Source organism: Lactuca virosa, chromosome 5 (assembly GCF_052849685.1).
Source record: "Lactuca virosa cultivar CGN04683 chromosome 5, Lactuca_virosa_CGN04683_v6, whole genome shotgun sequence".
Classification (NCBI taxonomy): domain Eukaryota; kingdom Viridiplantae; phylum Streptophyta; class Magnoliopsida; order Asterales; family Asteraceae; genus Lactuca; species Lactuca virosa.
In genome coordinates, this window is record NC_136430.1 from 134,834,110 (window position 1) to 134,857,397 (window position 23,288).

Genomic DNA, 23,288 nt, shown 5'->3' on the forward strand with positions numbered 1-23,288 from the left:
GGCTAGGGTCTCGCTCTCCAGTTTTTCTGGAAGAGAATGGGACGAAATGGGTGTTTTAGAATGGGTACAATAAGGTGCAATGTCTGAAAATAGAGTTTCATCCAGACAGGTGGACTCGCCGAGTCCATGCATCGACTCGCCGAGTTCACCGCTCAAATCCCGTGTCCACCCTGCTGCTACTCGGCGAGTCGGGACGCAGACTCATCGAGTTCGTGGCAAAATTAAGATAGAAACTTAAATAAAATCATACCATGAACCCGGTGTTACAAAACTCCCCCACTTATTTTAGACTTCGTCCTCGAAGTCTGCCGCTCCCTTCCGGAACAGTTCCGGATAATGCTCCATCATCTCATCCGCGGGTTCCCAAGTCCATTCCGAGCCCTTCCGATGTTGCCATTGCACCTTCACCAGCTCCACCCTTTTGTTCCTCAGTTCTTTCGACTTCCGGTCTAGGATAGCCACAGGTCGCTCGATATAATTCAGGCTGTCATCAACTTCGATGTCCTCCAAAGGTACCACTGCTGAATCGTCCACCATGCACTTCCGCAGCTGGGAGACGTGGAAAGTGCTGTGGATCTGACAGAGTTCGGCTGGTAGGTCCGACTGATATGCCACCTTGCCCACTCGGGCTGCAACCCTAAACGGTCTAATATACCTGGGACCCAACTTGCCCCGTTTCCTGAATCGGATGACGCCCTTCCACGGCGACACTTTCAGGAGAACCATATCCCCGACCTGGAACTCCAGGTCTGATCGGCGCCTATCGGCATAACTCTTCTGCCGACTCTGAGCAGTCTGAAGCCTGCTCCGGACCTGCTGAATCTTCTCTGTCGTCTTGAGCACTACTTCAGTGCTCCCCATGACTCTCTGTCCAACCTCGCCCCAACATATCGGGGTCCTGCACTTCCTCCCGTACAACATCTCGAAGGGAGGGCGGTCAATACTCGCGTGATAGCTGTTGTTATATGAAAACTCGGCTAAAGGAAGATAGGTATCCCAGCTACCACCGAAGTCTAAAACACACGCCCGCAGCATGTCCTCCAGAGTCTGGATGGTCCGCTCGCTCTGGCCATCCGTCTGCGGGTGAAAGGCTGTACTAAAATGCAGACGAGTACCCAGCTCGTCATGAAACTTCTTCCAGAACCTGGAAGTGAACCGCACATCCCTATCCGAAATCACTGAAACTGGTACCCCGTGCCGTGCCACCACCTCTCTGATGTAGATATCGGCCAATTTCTCAGCCGAGATGCTCTCCTGAATCGGGATAAAGTGGGCGCTCTTGGTCAATCGATCGACGATGACCCATATCGAATCCATTCCTCGCGCGGTCCTGGGAAGCTTGGTGATGAAATCCATCGTGATGTCTTCCCATTTCCACAGCGGGATATCCAACGGCTGCATCTTGCCGTGCGGTCTCTGGTGTTCGGCCTTGACCTTCCTGCAGGTCAGGCACCGCTCAACGTACCATGCTACATCCCGCTTCATGCAGGGCCACCAATAGTCCAGACGAAGATCCCTATACATCTTTGTTGCCCCTGGATGAATGGAGAATCGGGATTTGTGCGCCTCCTCCATCAGAACCTGGCGCACGCCTCCGAGATATGGAACCCACACCCTGCGGTGTAATGTCAATAATCCTCTGCTGTCACAGTCGAAGGAGGAAACCTGTCCCACAATCCGCTCACTCTTCCAATGTTCCTCCTTAATAGCTTCCTGCTGAGCCTCCCGGATCCGCTCCAAAAGCGGAGTCACCACTGTCATCCGCATGCAAATATCCCTGATCGGCGCCGCCTTGCGGCTAAGCGCATCGGCCACCACGTTGGCCTTCCCCGGGTGATAAAGGATTTCACAATCATAATCCTTTACCACATCAAGCCACCGACGCTGCCTCATATTCAGATTTGGCTGGTCCATGAGGTACCTCAAACTCTTGTGGTCCGTGTAAATCGTACAGCGAACCCCATAGAGGTAATGACGCCAAATCTTGAGGGCGAACACAACAGCCCCCAACTCCAAATCATGCGTCGGGTAGTTCGCCTCGTGAGGCTTCAGCTGCCTCGACGCGTAGGCGATGACATGCCCTATCTGCATCAATATCGCGCCCAAACCTGAGATGGACGCATCGCAGTATACAACAAAATCCTCCATGCCCTCTGGTAAGGCTAAGATTGGCGCCTCGCACAATCTCTGTCTCAGTGTCTCGAATGCTGCCTGCTGCTCAGGCCCCCAACGAAAGACCACAGCCTTCCTCGTTAACCTGGTCAGGGGTAATGCTATCTTGGAGAAATCCTTGATGAATCTCCGATAGTAGCCAGCTAATCCCAGGAAACTCCGAATCTCAGATGGAGACTTCGGAACCTCCCATCTCATCACGGCCTCCACCTTGGCTGGATCCACCGAAATCCCGTTCTGGTTGACAAGGTGGCCTAGAAACTGCACCTCGCGCAACCAGAACTCACACTTGGAGAACTTAGCATACAAGTTCTCCCTTCTCAAAGTCTCCAAAACCTCCCGCAAATGCTCCTCATGCTGCTCTCGCGTCTTGGAGTAAACCAAGATATCATCAATAAATACTATCACCGACCGGCCTAACATCGGTCTACACACGCGGTTCATGAGGTCCATGAACGCGGCAGGAGCATTGGTGAGCCCGAAAGGCATCACCACGAACTCATAGTGGCCATAACGTGTCTGAAATGCCGTCTTCTGCACATCCTCCTCTCTGACCCTCACCTGGTGATACCCTGAACACAAGTCTATCTTGGAGAACCAAGATGCTCCCTGAAGCTGGTCAAAGAGGTCGTCAATCCTCGGAAGTGGGTAGCGGTTCTTCACCGTTACCTTATTCAGCTCCCTATAATCGATACACATCCGATGCGACCCGTCCTTCTTCTTCACAAACAGAATCGGGGCTCCCCAGGGTGAACTGCTCGGTCTAATGAAACCCTTGTCTAACAGCTCCTGAAGCTGTGTAGACAACTCCTGCATCTCAGGAGGAGCCAACCGATACGGTACCTTGGCTATCGGAGCCGCACCAGGGACTAGGTCGATCCTGAACTCCACCTGTCGCTCTGGAGGTATCCCAGGCAGCTCCTCGGGGAATACATCCGCGAACTCTCGTACTACGGGCACATCGCCCACCGTCGCCTTACCCGCCTCCCGGGTGTCCATGACATATGCGACATATCCTGCGCAACCTTGCTGAAGGTAACGCCTTGCCCTCGCTGCCGAACAGAAAGCTGGCCCTCGCTGTGATCTCTCACCCTGAATTACTAACTCTCCCCCACTTGGGGCTCTGACTCGTACTAACTGTTGAGCACAATCTATCACTGCCCCATTGGGACTCAGCCAATCCATACCAATAATGACCTTGTTTCCCCGCAACGGAGTGGGAACTAGGTCAACCAAATACCGTTCTTCGAACAACCTTAACACACAATCTCGAAAGACTTCTGATGCTCGCACCGACCGGTCGTCCGCAATCTCGACCTCTAAAGGGCAATCCAACATGCCCGAGGACTCAGGAAACGTCTTGCTAAGTGCAAGAGAAACAAAGGATCGGGTAGCCCCCGAATCAAACAACACCTGGACTGGAATACCGTTCACATGGAACGATCCTAAACGTATATACACAGAGCACATATCAATATCACAAATCTCATAAAAATAGGTCAGAGGGAAAGAATCATACCCGTCACCACATCGGGTGCAGCGCGTGCCTCCTCGGCTGTCAGCTGAAATGCCCGACTCCTCACCACCGGAGCCTCTGCCTTGCCCTGCCGGCCATCTGTAATCCGCAGGGTCGCTGGAGCTGGCGCCTGTAATGACGCTGTTGCTGTCAACTGGGGGCAGTTGGCCCTCTTGTGGCCCCTCTGGTTGCAGTGGAAACACAGCAACTCAGATGTCTGAATAACCGGAGCAGGGGCAGTACAATCCCTGCTGAAGTGTCCCGTCTTGCCGCACCTGTAGCAGCCTGTCGATCCTGATCTACACGCTCCCTCGTGCGACCTGCCGCACTTCCTGCAGCGGCCCGGTCCTGAATGGCCTTTCGGCCTACCATCTGATCCCTTGGGCTTCTTTCCCGAAGCCCCTATCATCTGTCCCTCCTCTGCCTTCCTCTTCCGGATGTGCTCTAGATCTATCTCCCTCTCCCTCGCCCTAGCAATCATAGAATCCAGGGTAGGGCAAGCTGAAAAACTGACATGCTCCCGAATGTCGGCTCGCAACATGTCATGGTAGCGGGTCCTCCTCATATCCTCATCACCTGCATACTGGGGCACCAGTAACCCCCTCTCCCGGAACTTGGCAGTGATCTCCGCCACTGACTCTGTCGTCTGCCTCATATCCAAGAACTCCCGTGCCAACTGCTGGAGCTCCACCGTAGGCTCGAATTCCGCCCTGAATCGTGTCACAAAGTCCGGCCATGTCATAGCCTCAATGGCCGCGGCTCCCAAAGAGTCACAAACCGACTCCCACCAATCTCTAGCTCTGTCACGTAGACACCCTGCTGCAAATCGTACCTTCGACCCCTCGGGGCAGAAGCTGATCAGCTGTGCAGACTCAAGGTCTGCAATCCATCGTCTGGCAGCAATGGGGCCCTTCGCCCCATGGAAATCTGATGCACCACTGCCCCTGAAGTCCTTAAAGGACAGTGTGCGTGGTCCTTACTGGCTAGCCGCCATATCACTCCTGAACGCCCTGAGACGATCCTCCATCAACTCTATAATACCCTCCTTGATCGACCCGAAGATGATGGGAGTCGACTCAAGGATGCCCCTGGTAATCTCTGACGCGATGAACTCACGTAGACCCTCATCAATTGGTTCGGACCCTGAACCCGAACCCGATCCCGATCCTGAGCCTCCCGCTCCCTGTCGTGTGGTCACCATACTGAAAAACATAGCATAACTACCATCAAACGATATTCCACTAACGAGGCTCACATACATACTACTAGTCCCCGGTCTCGCCTCGGCCCTTTTTGAATCGATTACGGATCCTCTGCTTTCAGTAGTACGGGCCCATACTACCTTCCACGTCTATCCGTACTTCCCTCAAGAATTGCCTCAACTCAACCAAGTCCTTTCTACTAATACTGCGGTTCTCGTGCTACTCTCGCCCTAGGCTTACCCTAAGTAATCGCCACCCCACTCTCTGCCATCAGCTGCACAAGAAGTCCCTGCTTTCTTTCCCTAACTAGCTTGCGAATACTATTACATATTACTCAGACTAGATAATTATTCGAATGAGAGGTCCTACCCTACAACGGTTGGACTCAAACAAGAGCTGCGAAATAGGGCTAGACCCAACCTTCTGAAATTATTTAATCCTTGCAATATGTAACTTAGCATATTCGTTCACTAGTTAGTGAAAGACGACTAGAACTCCTAATAGCACAAAGCAAGCAGCATTCGGGCATTGAGTACCCATAATCAAGTATATACTATTCTGGCTATCATACTGACTGATCTGTACTAGCATGCAATTCTCAAAAAGCCGAAACACATAAAGCAGGCACATAAGGCATCATTCCTAGATCCTTAGTCCTATTCTAGCATGCTGTTCTACTGAAACTGAACTGATAATGTAAACTTGTATGGGCACTTTGGGGAAAACTTACTTGAGCTCGGCCGGTTGCGCACATCACACACCTTTTTCTTTTTAGAAAGCCCTTTGACTTAGTCTTTAGAAAATCATTTCTTTATAAATTTTTTTTTTTAATCCCTCGATTTGAGTCCAGACACCCCCGAAGGTGTGTCCGAATCCCTCAAACCAGGGCTCTGATACCAACTTGTAACATCCCAAAAATACCAGCTAAAAATTTCATTTTTAAATTAGGTTAATTCATAAAAACATCGTTACAAAACATTCATAATATTAATTTATGTCTGAGAACCGGTAACATCACAGTAAAATATCAGAGTACATCCCAGAAAATCCATAGTGCGGAAAACATGAGAGTGTGTGATATGCCGCTACCGCGCCGGCTCCTGTCCCCTAGCTGAAGAGGTACCTGAAAAACAAAACTATAAAACGTAAGCACGAAGCTTAGTGAGTTCCCCCATAATGCCACATACCATGCAATCATATAATGAACAGCTAAGAGATACGGGCCTCGCCCACACCCATAGAGATACAGGCCTCGCCCACACTCCACTAGCTAGGAGATACGGGCCTCGCCCACACTCTGCTATCCATGGAGATACGGGCCTCGCCCACACTCCGCTACCAAACCATAACATACAAGTATCACACAGACAACAAGTATAAGCAATTCTATCATACTGGCATACATCACAATCGAACTCAGCTATGAGATATGGGCTCCGCCCACACTCCGATACTAACATATCGTCTATACGGGCCGGCCTTGGTGCCTTAGACCCGTCCCTACTGGAAGGAAACTCACCTCGAGAGTAGCTGCCGAAAACCTGCTCAGACTACGCCTGGCTGCCGCACCGGTAATCCCTCCGGCTATAAATCCGTAAACATGGATTAGGTACTCATAAATACCCCTAAGGTCAAATGACCGGTCAAAGTCAACTCCTTGGTCAAAGTCAACCTTCTGATTGACTGGACTCGCCGAGTCCATATGACGACTCGCCGAGTCCTTCTATGTCTAGCCCGACTCTGACTCATCGGGTCCCTGTTCCCACTCACTGAGTCAGCCTGACTCGCTAGACGGGGACAACTAACAAACCCGCGACTGGACTCGCCGAGTCCAAGGGGGTGACTCGCCGAGTCCGACGAACAGATCTCGCAAATCGCTCCAATCTTCCATCAGAACATCAACCTTGGAGATTTGGAGATTCTGGGACTATAGCTACACGTTAAATTGCTAATTCCACGTGCGACTACGGAGGGTTGGACCTCCTTCACTTAAACCCTTCTTATCCTAGTGACTGATCATATGACTCGCCGAGTTGGAAGAACAACTCGTCGAGTTCAAGGCTATATTCAAGGGACTCGCCGAGTTTGAAGAACGACTCGCCGAGTACCAGGCAATCTTCATAGGACTCGCCGAGTTGTTTATACAACTCGTCGAGTCTAAGGCCATCTTCTTGGAACTCGCCGAGTGCACTTTGGCACTCGCCGAGTATCCTTCGACTCTTCATCCATTCTGGCCAAAACTGAGACATGCAATGGTTCCAAACCATAAATCTAAGCTCCTAGGGTATAAACACACGGAGTTTGGGAGGTTTAAGGTCTTGAAATCCACATATAAGGGACAAAAAGGGAATCTATTATACTAAAGATTAAGAAGGAGCTTTCTTACCTGGTTAGGAGCTTCTCCCAGGGTAGATTTCGGATCTACCACACTTCCTTGCGCCCTCCAACTTCCTCCTTCTTCTCTTAAGCTTCAAACTTCCTTTACCAAGCCAAAATCACTCACAAGGATCAAAATGGGCTAGGGTCTCGCTCTCCAGTTTTTCTGGAAGAGAATGGGACGAAATGGGTGTTTTAGAATGGGTACAATAGGGTGCAATGTCTGAAAATAGAGTTTCATCCAGACAGGTGGACTCGCCGAGTCCATGCATCGACTCGCCGAGTTCACCGCTCAAATCCCGTGTCCACCCTGCTGCTACTCGGCGAGTCGGTACGCAGACTCGCCGAGTTCGTGGCAAAATTAAGATAGAAACTTAAATAAAATCATACCATGAACCTGGTGTTACAGAAATCCCGATCAAATTAGCTGCAAGTGGCGTGATATTTGACTAAAATGCACCGAATTTGGAGGAATTTACAACAATCTCCAAAACATACGCAAAAGCGTGTCAAACGATTTTGATGTCTTCAAGGCGGCCTTGGAACAATTTGAAAAAAACAATGCCAATCCGCAAAGCTTTTCGGTATGTGAAAGTGTGACTAAAATTGAAAGACGCTCCATAATGGAAACAACAAACAGAAGGAACTTCACAAATCTCTTCCGGTTCAAAACGTTCAAGAAACTCGGATGCAACTTCCCAACAATCGGATGGGCAAACACACATCGACATCAAAGGTGATCCGCTCGATCTTGAAGACGAGCAACCTCTTCGTCAGCTGATTGGAAGAACTAAAGCAAAAAAAGCAGGTTCGTCGGCTTCGAGTTCTAGTGTTATCGATCATTTTGGAGAGAAATTTGATCGATATGTCCACATTCAAGAAACCAAGGCGGATATGTTGAGTCGGTGGACCAAAAAATGATAAAAGCGCAAACGTCATTCCAAGAGGTGCAAACGATGTTTCAAACAAAAACTGACATGGAGATTTTGAAAATGAAAGCAGACGATCTCGAAAACCAAGATTTGAAGATTTTTCTCGTGATGAAAGAGTCGGTTTGAGCGAGACATAGGAGTAGATGGTAGTTTTTTTTATGTATGTTTGATATTTTTAGGTGTTTTATTTTTATTTATATTATTATTTTAATTAATTTACTTTTTTAATGTAATGTGGTATTTTAATTTAATGAAAAACTAGTTAAAAAAATTATATGTTTTTTTATGTATTTTTGGATTAAATTTAATTAAAAAATAAGGTGGAGTCGTGTGTTTAGTGATAGATATCTCATAGTTAGTGATATGAAACATTGTTAATGGTGTGTATAACGTATGACATAACATGTTGCTCATTTCCTCACTCGATATTATAACACCATGAGATGACATAGCATGTTAGGTAGCAACTTTTGGGTGTAATAACACCCCTTAACTAGTTGTCCATACCCAATTGCATGAAGGTTAACACCATGTATCTTTCCTAGATTTAATGGTATGGTTTGGACTTTGGATCTTTTCTAGATTTAAAGGTATGGCTTTGGATATCTAGTATACCCAATTGCATGAAGGTTAACACCATGTATCTTTCCTAGATTTAATGGTATGGTTTGGACTTTGGATATTTTCTAGATTTAAAGGTATGGCTTTGGATATGTAGTATGATTATGTTTCCTATTTAAATAGGCTTTAGTTTGATGTACAATGTAGCAAAAAATAGCAGCTTAATTACTTCTTTTTCCCTTGTGTAATTTGACATACAATTATCAAGTCAAAGCCTTTTGGATCACCCTCTTCTAGTCTTTTGTCCTTCTCATGTTTCCACATTAGCAAAAACTCATATATTTCTCAACTTCGACCACAGAAAAACAGCAACATATATTGATCCTTTTTATTTTAAAATATTAAAAGTTCAATGCTATGACTGGGTATATTTTTCAGATACAATGTCTTCATAAAAAATTAAATAAAACTTACCTTAATAAATTGATTTCTTAATCCCTTTGTTGGCATCAACTAAATTCAACATCGGGATAAACAAAAAAAAAGTGTAAATATACGATGGAAATGATCAAAAATTAGTTGAAACTTACATTAAAAAGAAGATGCCATAGGGGCTATAACATCATATGAACCTAAGAGTTTTAGACTTCGTTTTTTTTTTTTTTCTACATTGATAAAGGAAGAAGCATCCTTCTCTTTTTTTTGCGGGCGAGTTTAACATGCTTTGTTACCTTCATACATAATAATAGCAACAACGTGATACTTCCTAATACTAAAGCAACCTTCAATTGTCTGAAATATAATGAAACACCCGAGAAAACGAAAAATGCTAGAATCACAAGTTCCCATATTACAAAAACCACCACATCTACCCTGCATCCAAATAAATGAAAAGTGTTAACAATGCATCATACATATAAATTTAGGACAAGACAGAACAGGTTGTACTGTGTTTTACTTTTATATGCATGCATTGGACTGACACTACGACTGATGTCAATAAGACAAATACTGCAAATATTTGTCCTACTACTCAAAAAGTGGGAACATGACTCTCATTCTAATTTTCATCTCGATTTCTTGGCCTATTCATGATGAACAAAATGAGGAGGGTATTTGCGTCTTTTGCTAATACAAAAGCTATGATGATGTTCTTTTCTTGTCCACATGGAAATGTGTTAACGAAATGCCACATAGATAGAGTATATGAGGATCTTGATCTAGGAATAGAACTTTCAAGAAAGATGCACATTGCAATATTGCATGATTTGCGTCCATCATTCATCATAAGCCACAAAATAACTGAATGAAAAAAATTGAATGGTTTTCATATTGGGCACACTGCTTATAATAAAAGCATGAATGGAAGAGAAAAACAAGTGGATAGGTTAAGATAAATTACATCATCCAAAAACTATAAAAGTGTTCATGGAAAGACTCAAATGAATCATATAATGATGATGATGATTGATGATAGAAGTCTAGAACAATCAGAGTAAAGTAAGGATCATGTAGAATAAAGTGATTCTATTATCCTCTTCATACAAAATCTATTCTATTAACAAATACCCTCGCCATTTCTTTCATTCGGCAGGGGTGTCACAGAATCATAATATTGTTCCACCTCCATCTATGTCTTGAACTGATTATTTCACATCTCCTATTCATTCTCCATCTATAAACCTATCACATGTTGGAACTTGGAAGTTCACAACTTATTCCCATCAACTTGCTTGGGTGTGTTAGATAGTAAAGTAATGTGTTATGTAAATGTCAAGTTTCAGCTTTCTGTTGAATGTTGATAGTTACTTTCGTTATGCTATTCATAACTGCTAATATCACCAATAATTTGCAGCCTATTGATCGGCTTTCTCCTCTAAAGTCGATGGTGAAAATATTCCAGAAACATTCTGAGAGGTGAAACAGCTACAATACACTTGAGCTAATGAATCAATTTAACTCAAACAAAATAGTATACAACAAGCCCTAAAAACAAAACATCCATACGAAAACAATTGATCAAAGAAACCCTAAAATGGTTGATATAGTACCTGGAAGTATACAGATTAGAACTGGGAGTAAATAAGGAGACGGATGCCCAATCATGCTTCGTTCGAATTTGATACTCTCTCAGCTGTTCCACCAGATTCGATCGCGTAATTTTCTTCTCTTGATGCGTAGAATTCGAACGCGATAACATAGTTGCGTTTCCGCCCTCTTCCCCCGGTAAAAATATGTTCTTTATACGCTACAGTGGGTGACAGCGAACCTGTAGGTATGAATTTAACAGATCCGTGATGAAAATGAAGATCATATAACACTCAGAAACCCTAGACGCCGGAAACCATCCGCAAGTAGCCGTCGGCGAGAGAAATCTGAACTACCGGCGGATGAAATCGGCGAAGAAGGGGGCGAGGAAAATAGAAAACGGTCGGCGTCGACGTTCCTTATTTAGTCAGCGGTTTAGAGATTATTCGTGATAACATATTCGCCCCTTGCAGTTTTGCACTTTTTCAAATGTGCTTGAAAAAGCCTATATTTCACAAAAGATATCTTTTTTTTTTAAAAAAAAAAAAAAAAGAAAAAAAACTTCTTAAAATTTTACAGCTGTTAGGCATGGGTGCTTAATGTTGTAGAGGAGGTGGAATTTGGCACTCATCCATGCCAATGAGGCAATTGGAACACCGTCATTCTCAACGTCGGTGGAGAAAAGAACCAGTCATATGACCGTTGTTAAATGATCCTGAATTTTTTTAAAAAAATACATGTAAATACGTATCATCTTACTCATTTTTCACAACATTCTTTTCATTCTCTTTATTTTACACAATTTCACAACCTCAAAAATCAAAAAAGTGGATCAAAACTTAAACACTCATCCATCAAACGCAAACGCACAACAAACACAACCTCTCATATGGGATTCACTCAATAAAGGGATTATATTAACCTACTAAACACTCAAAGTTCGTTGAAGATACCATACCAACAAACTTATTTCACTCACACCTCACCTCCAATACAATTCCTTCACCATCATACTTCCAACACAACGTTTATTGGCAACGACCGATATTGCAACAAAACTTTTGGTACATCATCTTTCATACCAAATTTCCAAACAAAAACAGTCATTCTACCAACTTCTACCCAACAACCACCACCCACAAAACCATTGGTAGAATTTGGTAGAATTTGTTACCGAAATTCAAGCCGAAGATAGTAGGAAAGGGAACGGGATAACAAAAGCGAAAGGGAAAACCAAAGATAATTAAGATGGTCCATAATGGTGGATGCTAGAGGAGAAATTTTTGCTAGGGGAAGTGTGGTGTGGGACATCAAAAAAAAATAACACCCAAGGAAATGGTATGAAGAAAAAAATCCTTGTAGGAAGTGACACTCCAACAATTTGATGCTTTGTTGAAAAAAAAACATGTGTAACACAACATTGATGCGCTAAGTAATGAATGACAAGAATTGAACAAGAGGTGCACCAAATTCAACTAGATCTAAAACAAGCTTTATTTGAAAAAGGAAATTGACTGCAATGACTTTGATGTGTTTAAAGCCGCAAAAGTTCAATATCGATGGGAGATGGGATATATTTTCGGTTTTGAGAGACCATGGGAGATGTTGAGAAGAGAACCAAAATGGTCTCAATGTCCAACTTCGTCGGAGGTGCAATCTAAGAGGTCATGAAATTCGAGTTTGGTCGACGTTTCCGATAAACAAGCTCACATTGACCTCAACGCCGATACAGATGAAATTTTGGATGACATTGAGGAGATCTCCCCTCCTCATCGACCGATAGGAAATGAAAAGACAAAGCGAGTGGATAAACATGCAAATGATAGTGAAAGGAAAGCGAAGCACATGACAGAAATAGAAGAGAAATTCGAGGAGCACATTGTAGTGCAATAAGAAAAAATGTGTTAAGACGTGAGCACATAGAAATTATTTGAAGTGCAACACCTATTTCTGGAATTGCCATGCAATGATTTAAGGCAAATAAGAATAAAGGTTTTTGGGGAAACCCCCTTAATCACAGTGTGTGTTTGGTGGACACGATGCGACATGCCTAAGTGTGATGTTGAAGGATTTTGATACAAAAATAGATAGTTTTTCACAAGAATCGGCAACGAAAGCTTTAAAATTTTCTAGTAAATTTCAAGTATATAACAAAACCAAAACTATCAAGGATCCTTTTAAAGAGTTTAGAATGATATAAAACAACCATAGGGTGTTTAGAGATGACAACCGTTGATGCCTTTGGACCCTCTTGGAATTTGGGGTGTTAAAGTAGATGATAAGAACAAGAAGCGTGATCTTCTCTACAAGTAATCCACCAACAAGAATAATATACCCAAAATGCTAGTTATCTTCTTTTATGACTTTGTTCTTTAAGCCTTAAGTGCTTAAACAAATAAGTACTAAGGGAAGATACAAGGTAAGCACCAAATCTTCACAAGACAAACGTCAAAAGAAGAGAAGTGGAAGCCAATAAAAGCTACATCTTTTGGTGAGTATTAGAGAGCAAAATGTGTAAAACAAATAGCTCATTTATCATGCATAAGAGTCTCTTTTATAGTCCCATGCAAAGTAAGGCCTTTTGATTATAATACTCTAAAGTATTATAAAGCATAAAGCAACAAGGGACAAGGCATGGATGCAAGGTATGGAGGTTGACAAGCAACCTACATGTCTCCTAAAAGTTTCGGCCATATAGGTCAAAAGAAGAAAACAAAAGATCATAACTAGTTATATTAACCGAAGATGGATTGACTAACTAACCACGGTAGACCAAAGTGTCCACAACTTTGTACATAACTTATTATATGATACCATATCATATAATGACTACTTTCTAGTTTCTTTTATTTTTATTTTCATAAAACAATAAATATTCTATAATTAAATACAAGAGTTGAATTTATTTATTAATATCAATTTCTTAATAAATATTCAATAAGTACCAACTTGATTAAGGCGTGACCCTATATGATCATGTGTCATTAGCAATATCACTCAATAATGATTCTTGAGCATATAGATCCGACATTCTCCCACTTGCACAAGATTCATTAGAGATTGACATGGATAGTAGTTGGCGTCTAGCAATGGGCTACTGCCCCTAACAACACACGAAGGGGTGTCATCAGTCAACATCCAATTCTAGGAGCTCACTAGCTACAATTGAAGTATAAGGTAAGTGTATCAATATTCTCTTTGTTACAGACATCATGTTGGATATGAGACATGGAACGTGATCATTCTCATTTGACATCCAAGTTTTAAGTAAGTCACCTTAGATGTCTAACTCTCAACACATAGAAGGAACAAATCCCATATTGACTGCATACACACTCTCATATAGTTCGTGCTCTATCCATCAAAGGCTTTTATATCTGCACAGTTACGAACAACGTTTAACGATGTCAATGTATAAAAATATCCATACTTGAGTTCTCCAATATGTATCTCAGGTCAAAAGACATAAAGATATTTACCTGTGTTAAAGATTCATTTTTTATAACGATCCATGAAGTGACTTTTGATGCGGGTCATATCCAATAGTTGTTCTCTAACAAGTACATATGAATTTGTATTCAACACTTTTCTATATCACCACTTGAAATCAACCAAGCATATTTATATTAGTCTTAATTCATAGATGCTCCCACAACAGTGACTGACTATGGATAATTTTGAATAATTACATTATTCAAGGATTAAATAACATGCTAACATAGAACATAATAATATTAACACAAAAGAGAAATCTCATATATCAAAAGAGATTACATATCATTGCTACATAGTTCTGAATATCTTGATATTAGTAAAGTACATATTTAAATCTAATCACTAGCTAATCGAAGACCTACGCCTTTTGCATTTGTCACACCCCCAAACCGGAATGGCGGAAACGTTCAGGGGTGGAGGACGTCATGTATAGATAACATATCATTGCTACATAGTTCTGAATATCTTCTAGGAACCCGTGCGTGTACCTATCTACTAGTGTCCTGAGAATAAAAGTGGTTTTGAAAGAGTTTCAACTTTAAAGTTGGTGAGTTCATAATGGTTTTGTTTCAGGAAACAAGTTCTTTGTTCTTTGTAAAACTTGATGTGTTTATCCATAAAATCCTATACTTTCTGATGTGATGAATGATAAGTAAAATGACTCGTACTAGTTCCTTCTACGAGTACTTAGTGTATACAAGTCATATACAATCCAGATCGAACAGACAATCGACTGTGTGGTTCTGCCCCAGGCCCACAACCAAACAAGGAACAGGAAATGAGGCGGAATCCACACATCCCACTGTCTGTCGGATCCTCATGTATATAACACTGACGTATTCACTAGGTACTTACAGAGTTAAATGTATTAGTCCTTTAAGATGTGATGAATGTGTTCCTTAAGAAAATCCTATATTTTCTTTGTAAGAATATGATAATACCAGTTCCTTCTATGACCGGTTAGTTTATACTAACTATATATAAACCAAGATCGAACGGACAGTTGATTGTGTGGATCTGCCCTAAACCCACAGCCAAACAAGGAACATGAAATGAGGCGGAAACCACACATTTCACTGTCTATCAGATATTCTTCATACATAACCTTGATGTATAAACTAAGGAATTATATAATGATTGTTCGTTAATTGAATGGTAAACCGTTTGCTTGTAAAATACTGTTATTTGTCCTGGAAAATCCTATATTTTCCATAAAAGTGTGTTGTTGACTTAAATGTTCCAAAACTGAAAAGTACAAGTATTTCTCCATACTTAAGTTGTTAAAGTGTAGCTTTATTATTAAATAAAACTAGTCGAAAACGTGTTTGTTCTGTAAACTGGAAGTGATGTTAATACCCACCTGTGATCACTTAGTACATACGAGTTATATAAATCTAGATCGAACAGACAGTCAGTTGGGTGATTCTGCCCTAAGCCCACAACCAAACAAGGAACAGGAAATGAGGCGGAAATCACACATCCCACTGCATGTCGGATGTTAATTTCATATCACCCTGATGTATATACTAAGTAATCACATAGTTACTAACCCTAATGACTGTTTGATAAGCATATTATTACGTGAACGAGTCATTGTTTTATCCATGTGAGTTCTTATAACCATACTGATGGACGTTAAACCCTACGACATACTTCGGACGTCGTAAACGTTAATGACGTTTGTCACCCAGAACGACTGTAGCTAATAGTCAGGGCACGGGATTGTCAGTCCCGTATAGATCTATACACAAACTCACGCTCTCCCTCCAGGAGACTCTGGTTCATAAGGTTAGACTTCCCTTGGTACTTAGGTAAGTACTCGAAGACGTGTCTCACAAATTTGATCCCTCAACGAATTCACGAATAATACAATGAAAACCTTTTTGTAAACAACGTGTAACCTTGTAGAAGTAGTTCGTTCGTTCCATAAACTATAATTAATATAGTTTATAAGTTTGTTTCCGTGTTAAAGTCTGTGCTTGTAAAATAGTTGGTCTTAACATGTTTTGTAAATTGTTTGTAACTCTAGTAGTCATAATGTTTGCCGTGTTTAATAAGTTTCACGTTCAATTGCATGTTAACGGTAAGAAAATATAATAAGCAAAATTATATTTTTAAACACAAGATTACTTGTATTCCCCCCCCCCCCCCTAAAAACATTGAAAAACCTTGGAAAAATATGGGGGTATGAACTCACCTTAAGTCCTAAAAATAATTATCCCCGATGTCGTATTTAAATTAATAAGATATAAATTTAAATAATAATTAAATATTGATTTAATTAGTTCATGGATACTTACAATATTTAATTGAAATTAATTGAAATGTTGAAAGGGGTTCACGGTTGAAAAAAAGGGGTTTACGGTTGGAAAATGGGTTCACGGTTGGATCTTGGTGTTCTTGAGGAATAATATGAAGGTTTGAAGGTATTATGAATGTTCTTGAGGAATTGGTTGAAGATTTGAAGATATGTTGAAAATCTGGGCGTAAACCTTTGAAGATTGAAAGGAAATGGGCTGTTCACGGATGAAAATGGTATTGGGCCATAGAGTTTACGGTCCACAAAATGGACTTAAAATGGGTTTTCAGCCCATTAAGAGGGTGTTCACGGTCATTGTTTGGCCATGAACTCTTGTTTTCACTATGACTTTGGCCATAAACTCCATGATTGAATTAATTATAGGTTGTGAACTACCTTGGGAAGATTCCTTGGACCGTGAACTCCTTTGGATTTAACTCTTGGACCGTGAACACTATGTTATTGTGGCTTATAGACTGTGAACTCCTTGATCTTTTATTCCTTTAGGTCGTGAACACATCTAGGATGTGTTATTTATGTTTTAAACCTTAATCTTTTTCCCAAAGTTGTATTATACCTTCCTAATTTAGTTTAGGTTTCTTTCGATACTTCTTTGCTAGCTCTATAAACAAGCCCTAATGCTATAAAGGATACCATGCAACAAGGATTGCAATGTTGTCACACCCCCAAACCAAAATGGTGGAAACATTCGGGGGCGAAGGACTTCACGTACAGTATCATAACAATGCACAATAGTAAAACAAGCAATAACATCATCCATTGCATTAATAATATAATTTAATACAAGTGTGTTCTGAATGTATTTGTAAGACACCAAAAATATATATATCAAAATAAAAGACGAGTCTTGAACATGCTCCGTCTTCTCAAAAACCTGGTCCAGTGTACCTGTCTACTGGTGACCTGAGAATACAAGTTATTTTGAAAGCGTAGATCAGTATTTAAGCTGGTGAGTTCATAAGTATTTTAGTGTCAAATGTTTGTATAAGTTTGAAGAAAATGTTTGTAAGTGTTTGATGTAAAGTTTGTAAATGTTTGATGTAAAGTTTGTATACTTCCTAGAAAATCCTATGTTTTTACTAAAATGGAGAGTAGTCTTCTACCAAGACCCAACTGTTCTGTATGTTTGTTCTTTTTGTAAAAGTGAGTGTTTTCCTAAGTATATGACTATTATTACCAGAAAATAGTTTACATTACCTTTTATGTGAGAAGATCACTATATGAATGTAAAAGGGGAAAATGAAAGTGTACAGTAATGTGGTAATAAGTAACTACTGAAGCACTAACGACCTTAAAACCAATTTGTTTAATTAAGGTTAAAATGTGATGTGGTTATAACCATACTGATTGACGAGTGTTTAACACGATGACCTGCTGGCGTCGAAACTGATGTGACATTTGTCACTCCTTGGCCTGCTGGCCAAACTGTAGCGAACAGTCGGGATGCGGGATTGTCAGTCTCGTATAGATCTATACACACAATACTCGCTCTCCCTCCAGGAGACTCTGGTTACAAAACGCGACCTAACAAGTATATTGCTAAGCCGTGAAGTAGTGGTTTCACATTAATGTTATTTTGTTCTTGTAAAAGGATGTATGTTCCTTTCTGTTCTAGTTATTGTATGTTCCTTCCTGTTCTAGTTATTATATTTTTGAACTGACTCATGTATGAACTGACTCATGTAAGTTTCATTGTACTAGAAATAGTAAGTAGTAACTTCCTAAACTATACCTATTATAATTTACTAGTAAGCTCTGTTATTGATTGACTGATCATGTTTTTACACCTTTGCTACCCAAAGGTATTGAACTGATTGAAGGTACTTTTATATCTATATACATATACATAATATATAACTAAGATTCAAACGACATTCGGACAAACAACTGATACCCTAAGTTCACAACCAAACAAGGAACAGGAAATAAAGCGAGTTATCAGTCCTAATCCCTTTCAACCTTGTTTATATAACTATATCTATATAGACATGATTTTGACAATATATAAGTTTAAAAGAGTTTTGTAAAACGATAAAAAGTTTATTATATAAAAGAGTTTTAACCATTTGAATGGTTATTGATGACTTGATGTCAGTTTAAAAAATGATTTGAAACAGTTTGTTTGATAACACAATTTTGAAGTATAAGAAATCCTCTTGTTTGATAGTTATAAATCACATGTGATTGATACTATAACTATATTGTTTTCTACTTGTATTCCCCCCATAAAAGCATTTAAAGTCATTTAAAAGATAAGTTTAGGGGTATGAACTCACCTGTAGTGAGTTATTCGAATGAAAGATCGATATAGGATACTAAGTATGCCAAGTGAAGTCCCGAGCACAAACAGATCCTAATAAGCATATAATAACATATATATATATATATATATATATATATATATATACTTAGTGTATATAACAACTAATCACGTATTGGAAACATCCTTAGGAACTAGGAATCACTCACAATGGAGTGCATCAATCACATATGATTGTATGAAAGGAGTTTATGGCCACACAAGGATGTGTTTACGGCCAAACTATGATCTTATGAAGGGTTTACGGCCAAAGGAAGAGTTTACGGCCGTAAACTCTTGAAGATCATCCACTTATTGTTTGTTTCATGGTTAGGAATCAAGTGTTTCTTATGGATAACTAGATGATAGAAGAGATACTCACACTTTGGAGGTCTTTAGGGTGTTTACGGCCCAAGAAACTAGTATGTGTTCTTGGTGTTCTTGATGAAAAGGATGATGATTTGAAGATCTAACCCAAAAGAGTTGAATTCATGGATGAAATCAAAGGGTTTAACAAGATCAAGAAAGATATCAAGAAACAATGGAAGAATCACTTACAATATTGAAGAGAAATGGAAGTGTTCTTGATGATACTTGAGAGTGAATGAGTTTTCTCGACTTGAAGATGTGATAAATGAAGAAATAATGAAGGATGTATATGATATAGGGAAGGGTTCATGGCTGCCAAGAGTTTACGGTCGTAAACTCTAGTTTGCGGCCATAAACTCCTTGTGATGGAGTTTCCGGCTCGAATGCAACACGATGAACTTTAGTTAACACACCCTAACACACAATCCTTTGATGTACTAGTCTTAGAACACTCAAACAGACCCTTAACAATGCTAAAAGATAGCAAAAAAAGTTTGGCTTTTGATTGAATTGATTGGCTTTACAAGATAGAAATTTTGGGTTGTCACAAATGTGGTTTACACTGTTAGGACATGTTTTATTGGTTTGAGCTAGGTATTTATGTTTTGTAGGCTTTGTTACACTTTGCATAGGCATTTTGTGGGTTTTCGGTCCATGTGGTGTTTACGGCTTCAAACTAGTTTGCTATTACTGTTCCCTATAAATAGTATCAGTAGTTTATCAGTTGTCAGTAGTGGTTTGCGGTCAAGTGTGTGTAGTGTCCACTATACCAGACATTTTCGTTTATATATAAAACGTGTGCACTTTGGATCAATTTTGTTTTCTACTCATTCTTGTGCTTGATCATTTTGGTTTGTTTATTTGTTGATCACTAGTTGGTTCCAGATTTGGGTACTTACAATTGCTATCAGAGCCAATCTAGTGTCAACTTGATCAAGCTTATTTTTGGCTGTTGGTATCCATTTTCGGTGTTGATCAAGCTCATTTTCGGTGTTACTGCTGTTGTTGCTGGGCTTTTGCTATTGATCGTGAATTCAAGGCCAAAAGGATTGAAAATTTGCTTGAAATCGTCTCTTTTCGTCAAAATCTGGGCGTTTTCGGTTGACCACTGTTCCTCAGTTCTCGACAGAAAACCTGTTGTTGGCTGTGAACCCGTTTTTGACCGTGAACTGTTGTTGGCTATGAACCGTTTTCGGCTGTGAACACTTTTCAATTGTGAACCGTTTTCGGTTGTAAACTTCTTTTTTCGGTTGTGATTTTCTTTGATTAAAATAATGGAACTCCAACACAGTGCAATTCATCAGGAGTTGGATTCAATCATGGGCACAACAACGAGAACTCCATGTCTCTTATCTGCAGAAGGATTTCCTGAATGGAAATACAGGTTTGAAAAATATATCAAAATGAAAGATTTCAAAGTCTGGTGCAACATTATTAGAGGCCCTGTCAGGATTACCACTACTCTTGAAGATGGAATTATAATTGACAAAACCAGTGAAAGACTACACTGATGCGGATTTTGAGAAAATTGAAGAACAAGAAAAAGCCCTGGCAACTCTGACTATGGCCCTATCCCCTGACATTGCACAAGGATTCAGGGAGTATGATTCAGCAAAAGCACTGTGGGAAGCATTGATAGAAGTCTACGAAGGAAATGATGACATGAAACAAAGTAGACAAGATATGCTTCGTCAGAAATTCAACATGTTCAATCATGTTTTGGGAGAGACTCTTGAAGCCCAGCTGTAGAGATTTATTACTCTTACCACAGAAATGAGTACTGCTGGAATTTATGTGCCACGTTCATAGATCAACAAGAAACTGCTAAATTCTCTTCCCAAGTCATGGGACATAAACGTTTCTGTTATCAAGAAAACTAAAGACCTTAACAGACTCACTCTTGCTGAAACAATGGCTATTATCAAAGCTTGTGATTTAGATGATAAGCAACGCGAGATAAACCATGTGAATTCCTACTCGACAGCTAATCTTGGAATTTCATCAAACAATGCATTTTCATCATTCACCACTCCACAAACTCAAGCTTTCACTGTACCACAAGTTTAAGCTTTCATTGTATCACAAACCCATGCTATTACATCATCTATGACTTATCCACAAACCCATGCCTCTTCCTCAAAAGCTCCTCCCTCTGTATCCACTCCCAAGAAAGTTGAAGAAAATCTGGCTCTAGCCTCTGGTCTAGTAAACTGCTACAATGCTTTCTTAGCTGGAGAGTTGGCTCCTCAAATTTCGTTTGCCGATCGTGACCAAATCCATCTGGAAGATGTTGAGGAAATGGATATCACCTGGAAAATTGCCATGGCAGTGTTCAGAGCTAAACAATTTGACAAGAAGACAGGAAAGAACAACTGGGGAATGAATGGAGACAAGAAAGTTGGTTTCAATAGGGGCAAGCTCAGGTGCTTCAACTGTCATGAGCCTGGTCATTTTGCTCGTGAGTGCCCAAAACCAGATAGAAGGGAAAATCATGACAAGACAATGGTGCCAGTGGTGAACAAAAGAGCAACTTCTTCCAACACTGAAACAACAAATTTGGTAGTGGTGGGTCAGTCATTCGACTGGGAAGATCAGATTCAAGCACTGAACATCTCAGGACCTGAAACTGCTAATTTGGCACATATAAGTGAGCTTCCAGATGAAAATGCTGAAAAGGATCCTGAAGCTGAAATGATGGAGTTGCAATTTGCTTTCATGGTATCTACCACTCCAGAGAAGAAAGAGGTCAGTGAAATTTCTTGCTCTAAAAAATGCATGGACACTGTTAAATTTCTGCGTGATCAAATTGATTTATTGCGTAGAGAAAATGAGGACCTTAAGTATGAAGGTTATACCCTTAGGAAAGGTCAGAAACCCCTGAAAGAACAATTATAGGCCAAAACTAATGACTTTAGGAAACTTCAGGAAGAGTACAACAATAAATGTGTGAATTATGATTATATCAAGGGAAAACTTGGCAGTTTGAATGCTGAATTTGACACATTGAAAAATAAATTTGAAAATGCAGATTTTAATTTCAAAAAATTTGATGTGTCAAGTAAAATAGTTGAGTCCATGATTGCAAATAATTTTAAATTTAAAGATAACCAACAAAAGGGTCTAGGGTATGACAATGTTCCTCCTTCATTTAATCACAATTACACTTCTATCCCTATGACCAAGGAGGAAATAGTCAGAGTGGGACATCTTGAATATGGCAAACCTGCTGTATTTGTGTCAGAGAGTAGTGCTAGGGTAAAGGATACTAACGTTTCTGATTCATATAGAGATTCACATTTAGCTCAAGACAAACAAGCAACTGGAGAGAGTGTTTCCGATAATAATATAGTTTTACAAACTGATGTTTCTGTTTTTAAACACTGATGTTTTTCTTTCAAATTTGAAAATCGATGTTTTGGTTTTTGATGATGTTGTTGTGAACACTGATGATTCAGATGCTTCTGATAAGTGTGGTGATATGTCTGATAAATCTAAACCTCATGAATCTATCACTAGCACATACACGCCATCTAAGTCAGTCACTCAATATGAATCCTACACATGCACTTGTGGGAAAATTAAAGAACTCAATAAGGACACTAAACCAGAAAAGAGCGGTACCAGTTTCTATGTAAAGAAATAGACATGCTTTAATTGTGGAACACCTGGTCATATTGCACAAAATTGTCCAAACCGAGCATTTGTTCCTTTTTATGCACAAAGAAGAATGAATGAGTCACGAGGAAGATCTCTTAAGAGAAAATCCTTGAGATCTCATTCAGTTGATGGTGATTGGAACATCAATAAAGAAAGAAAACGGGCTGATCTTCAAAAGAACAAACAAGTTTTAAACAAAAATTCAACAGGTAATTTAACGAGACCGAAAGTGGTTAAGCCAAGATCGGTATCGTCAAATACATCATCTGGGTCTTCGGTTAATCTTAGACGGAAACCCAAACGATCAAAATCAAAGAAAAACATTTCGAAAACACCTGTAAATGTTTCTAAACCTAATTAT

The 23,288-nt window shown here is 40.5% G+C and overlaps 1 protein-coding gene across 1 annotated transcript; it reads right to left on the reverse strand.

Annotated features, from left to right (window-relative positions):
* Positions 1 to 9,324: 9,324 nt before the first annotated feature.
* Positions 9,325 to 11,209, reverse strand: LOC145112312 (uncharacterized). The gene is made up of 2 exons (XM_079048487.1): positions 10,811 to 11,209; positions 9,325 to 9,632 (listed from the first exon to the last, which is right to left on the reverse strand). The coding sequence occupies exons 1-2, from the start codon at positions 10,957 to 10,959 to the stop codon at positions 9,425 to 9,427; spliced, it is 357 nt and encodes a 118-aa protein (XP_078904613.1). The 5' UTR covers positions 10,960 to 11,209; the 3' UTR covers positions 9,325 to 9,424.
* Between the last annotated feature and the right edge of the window lie 12,079 nt (positions 11,210 to 23,288).

Bases quoted from the DNA above. Each gene is read 5' to 3' on its own strand.
- LOC145112312 (XM_079048487.1), bottom strand. From the start codon at position 10,959: ATGTTATCGCGTTCGAATTCTACGCATCAAGAGAAGAAAATTACGCGA. The intron at 9,633-10,810 runs GTACTATATCAA...ATTTGGATGCAG, and splicing joins TCTAATCTGTATACTTCCAG to GGTAGATGTGGTGGTTTTTG.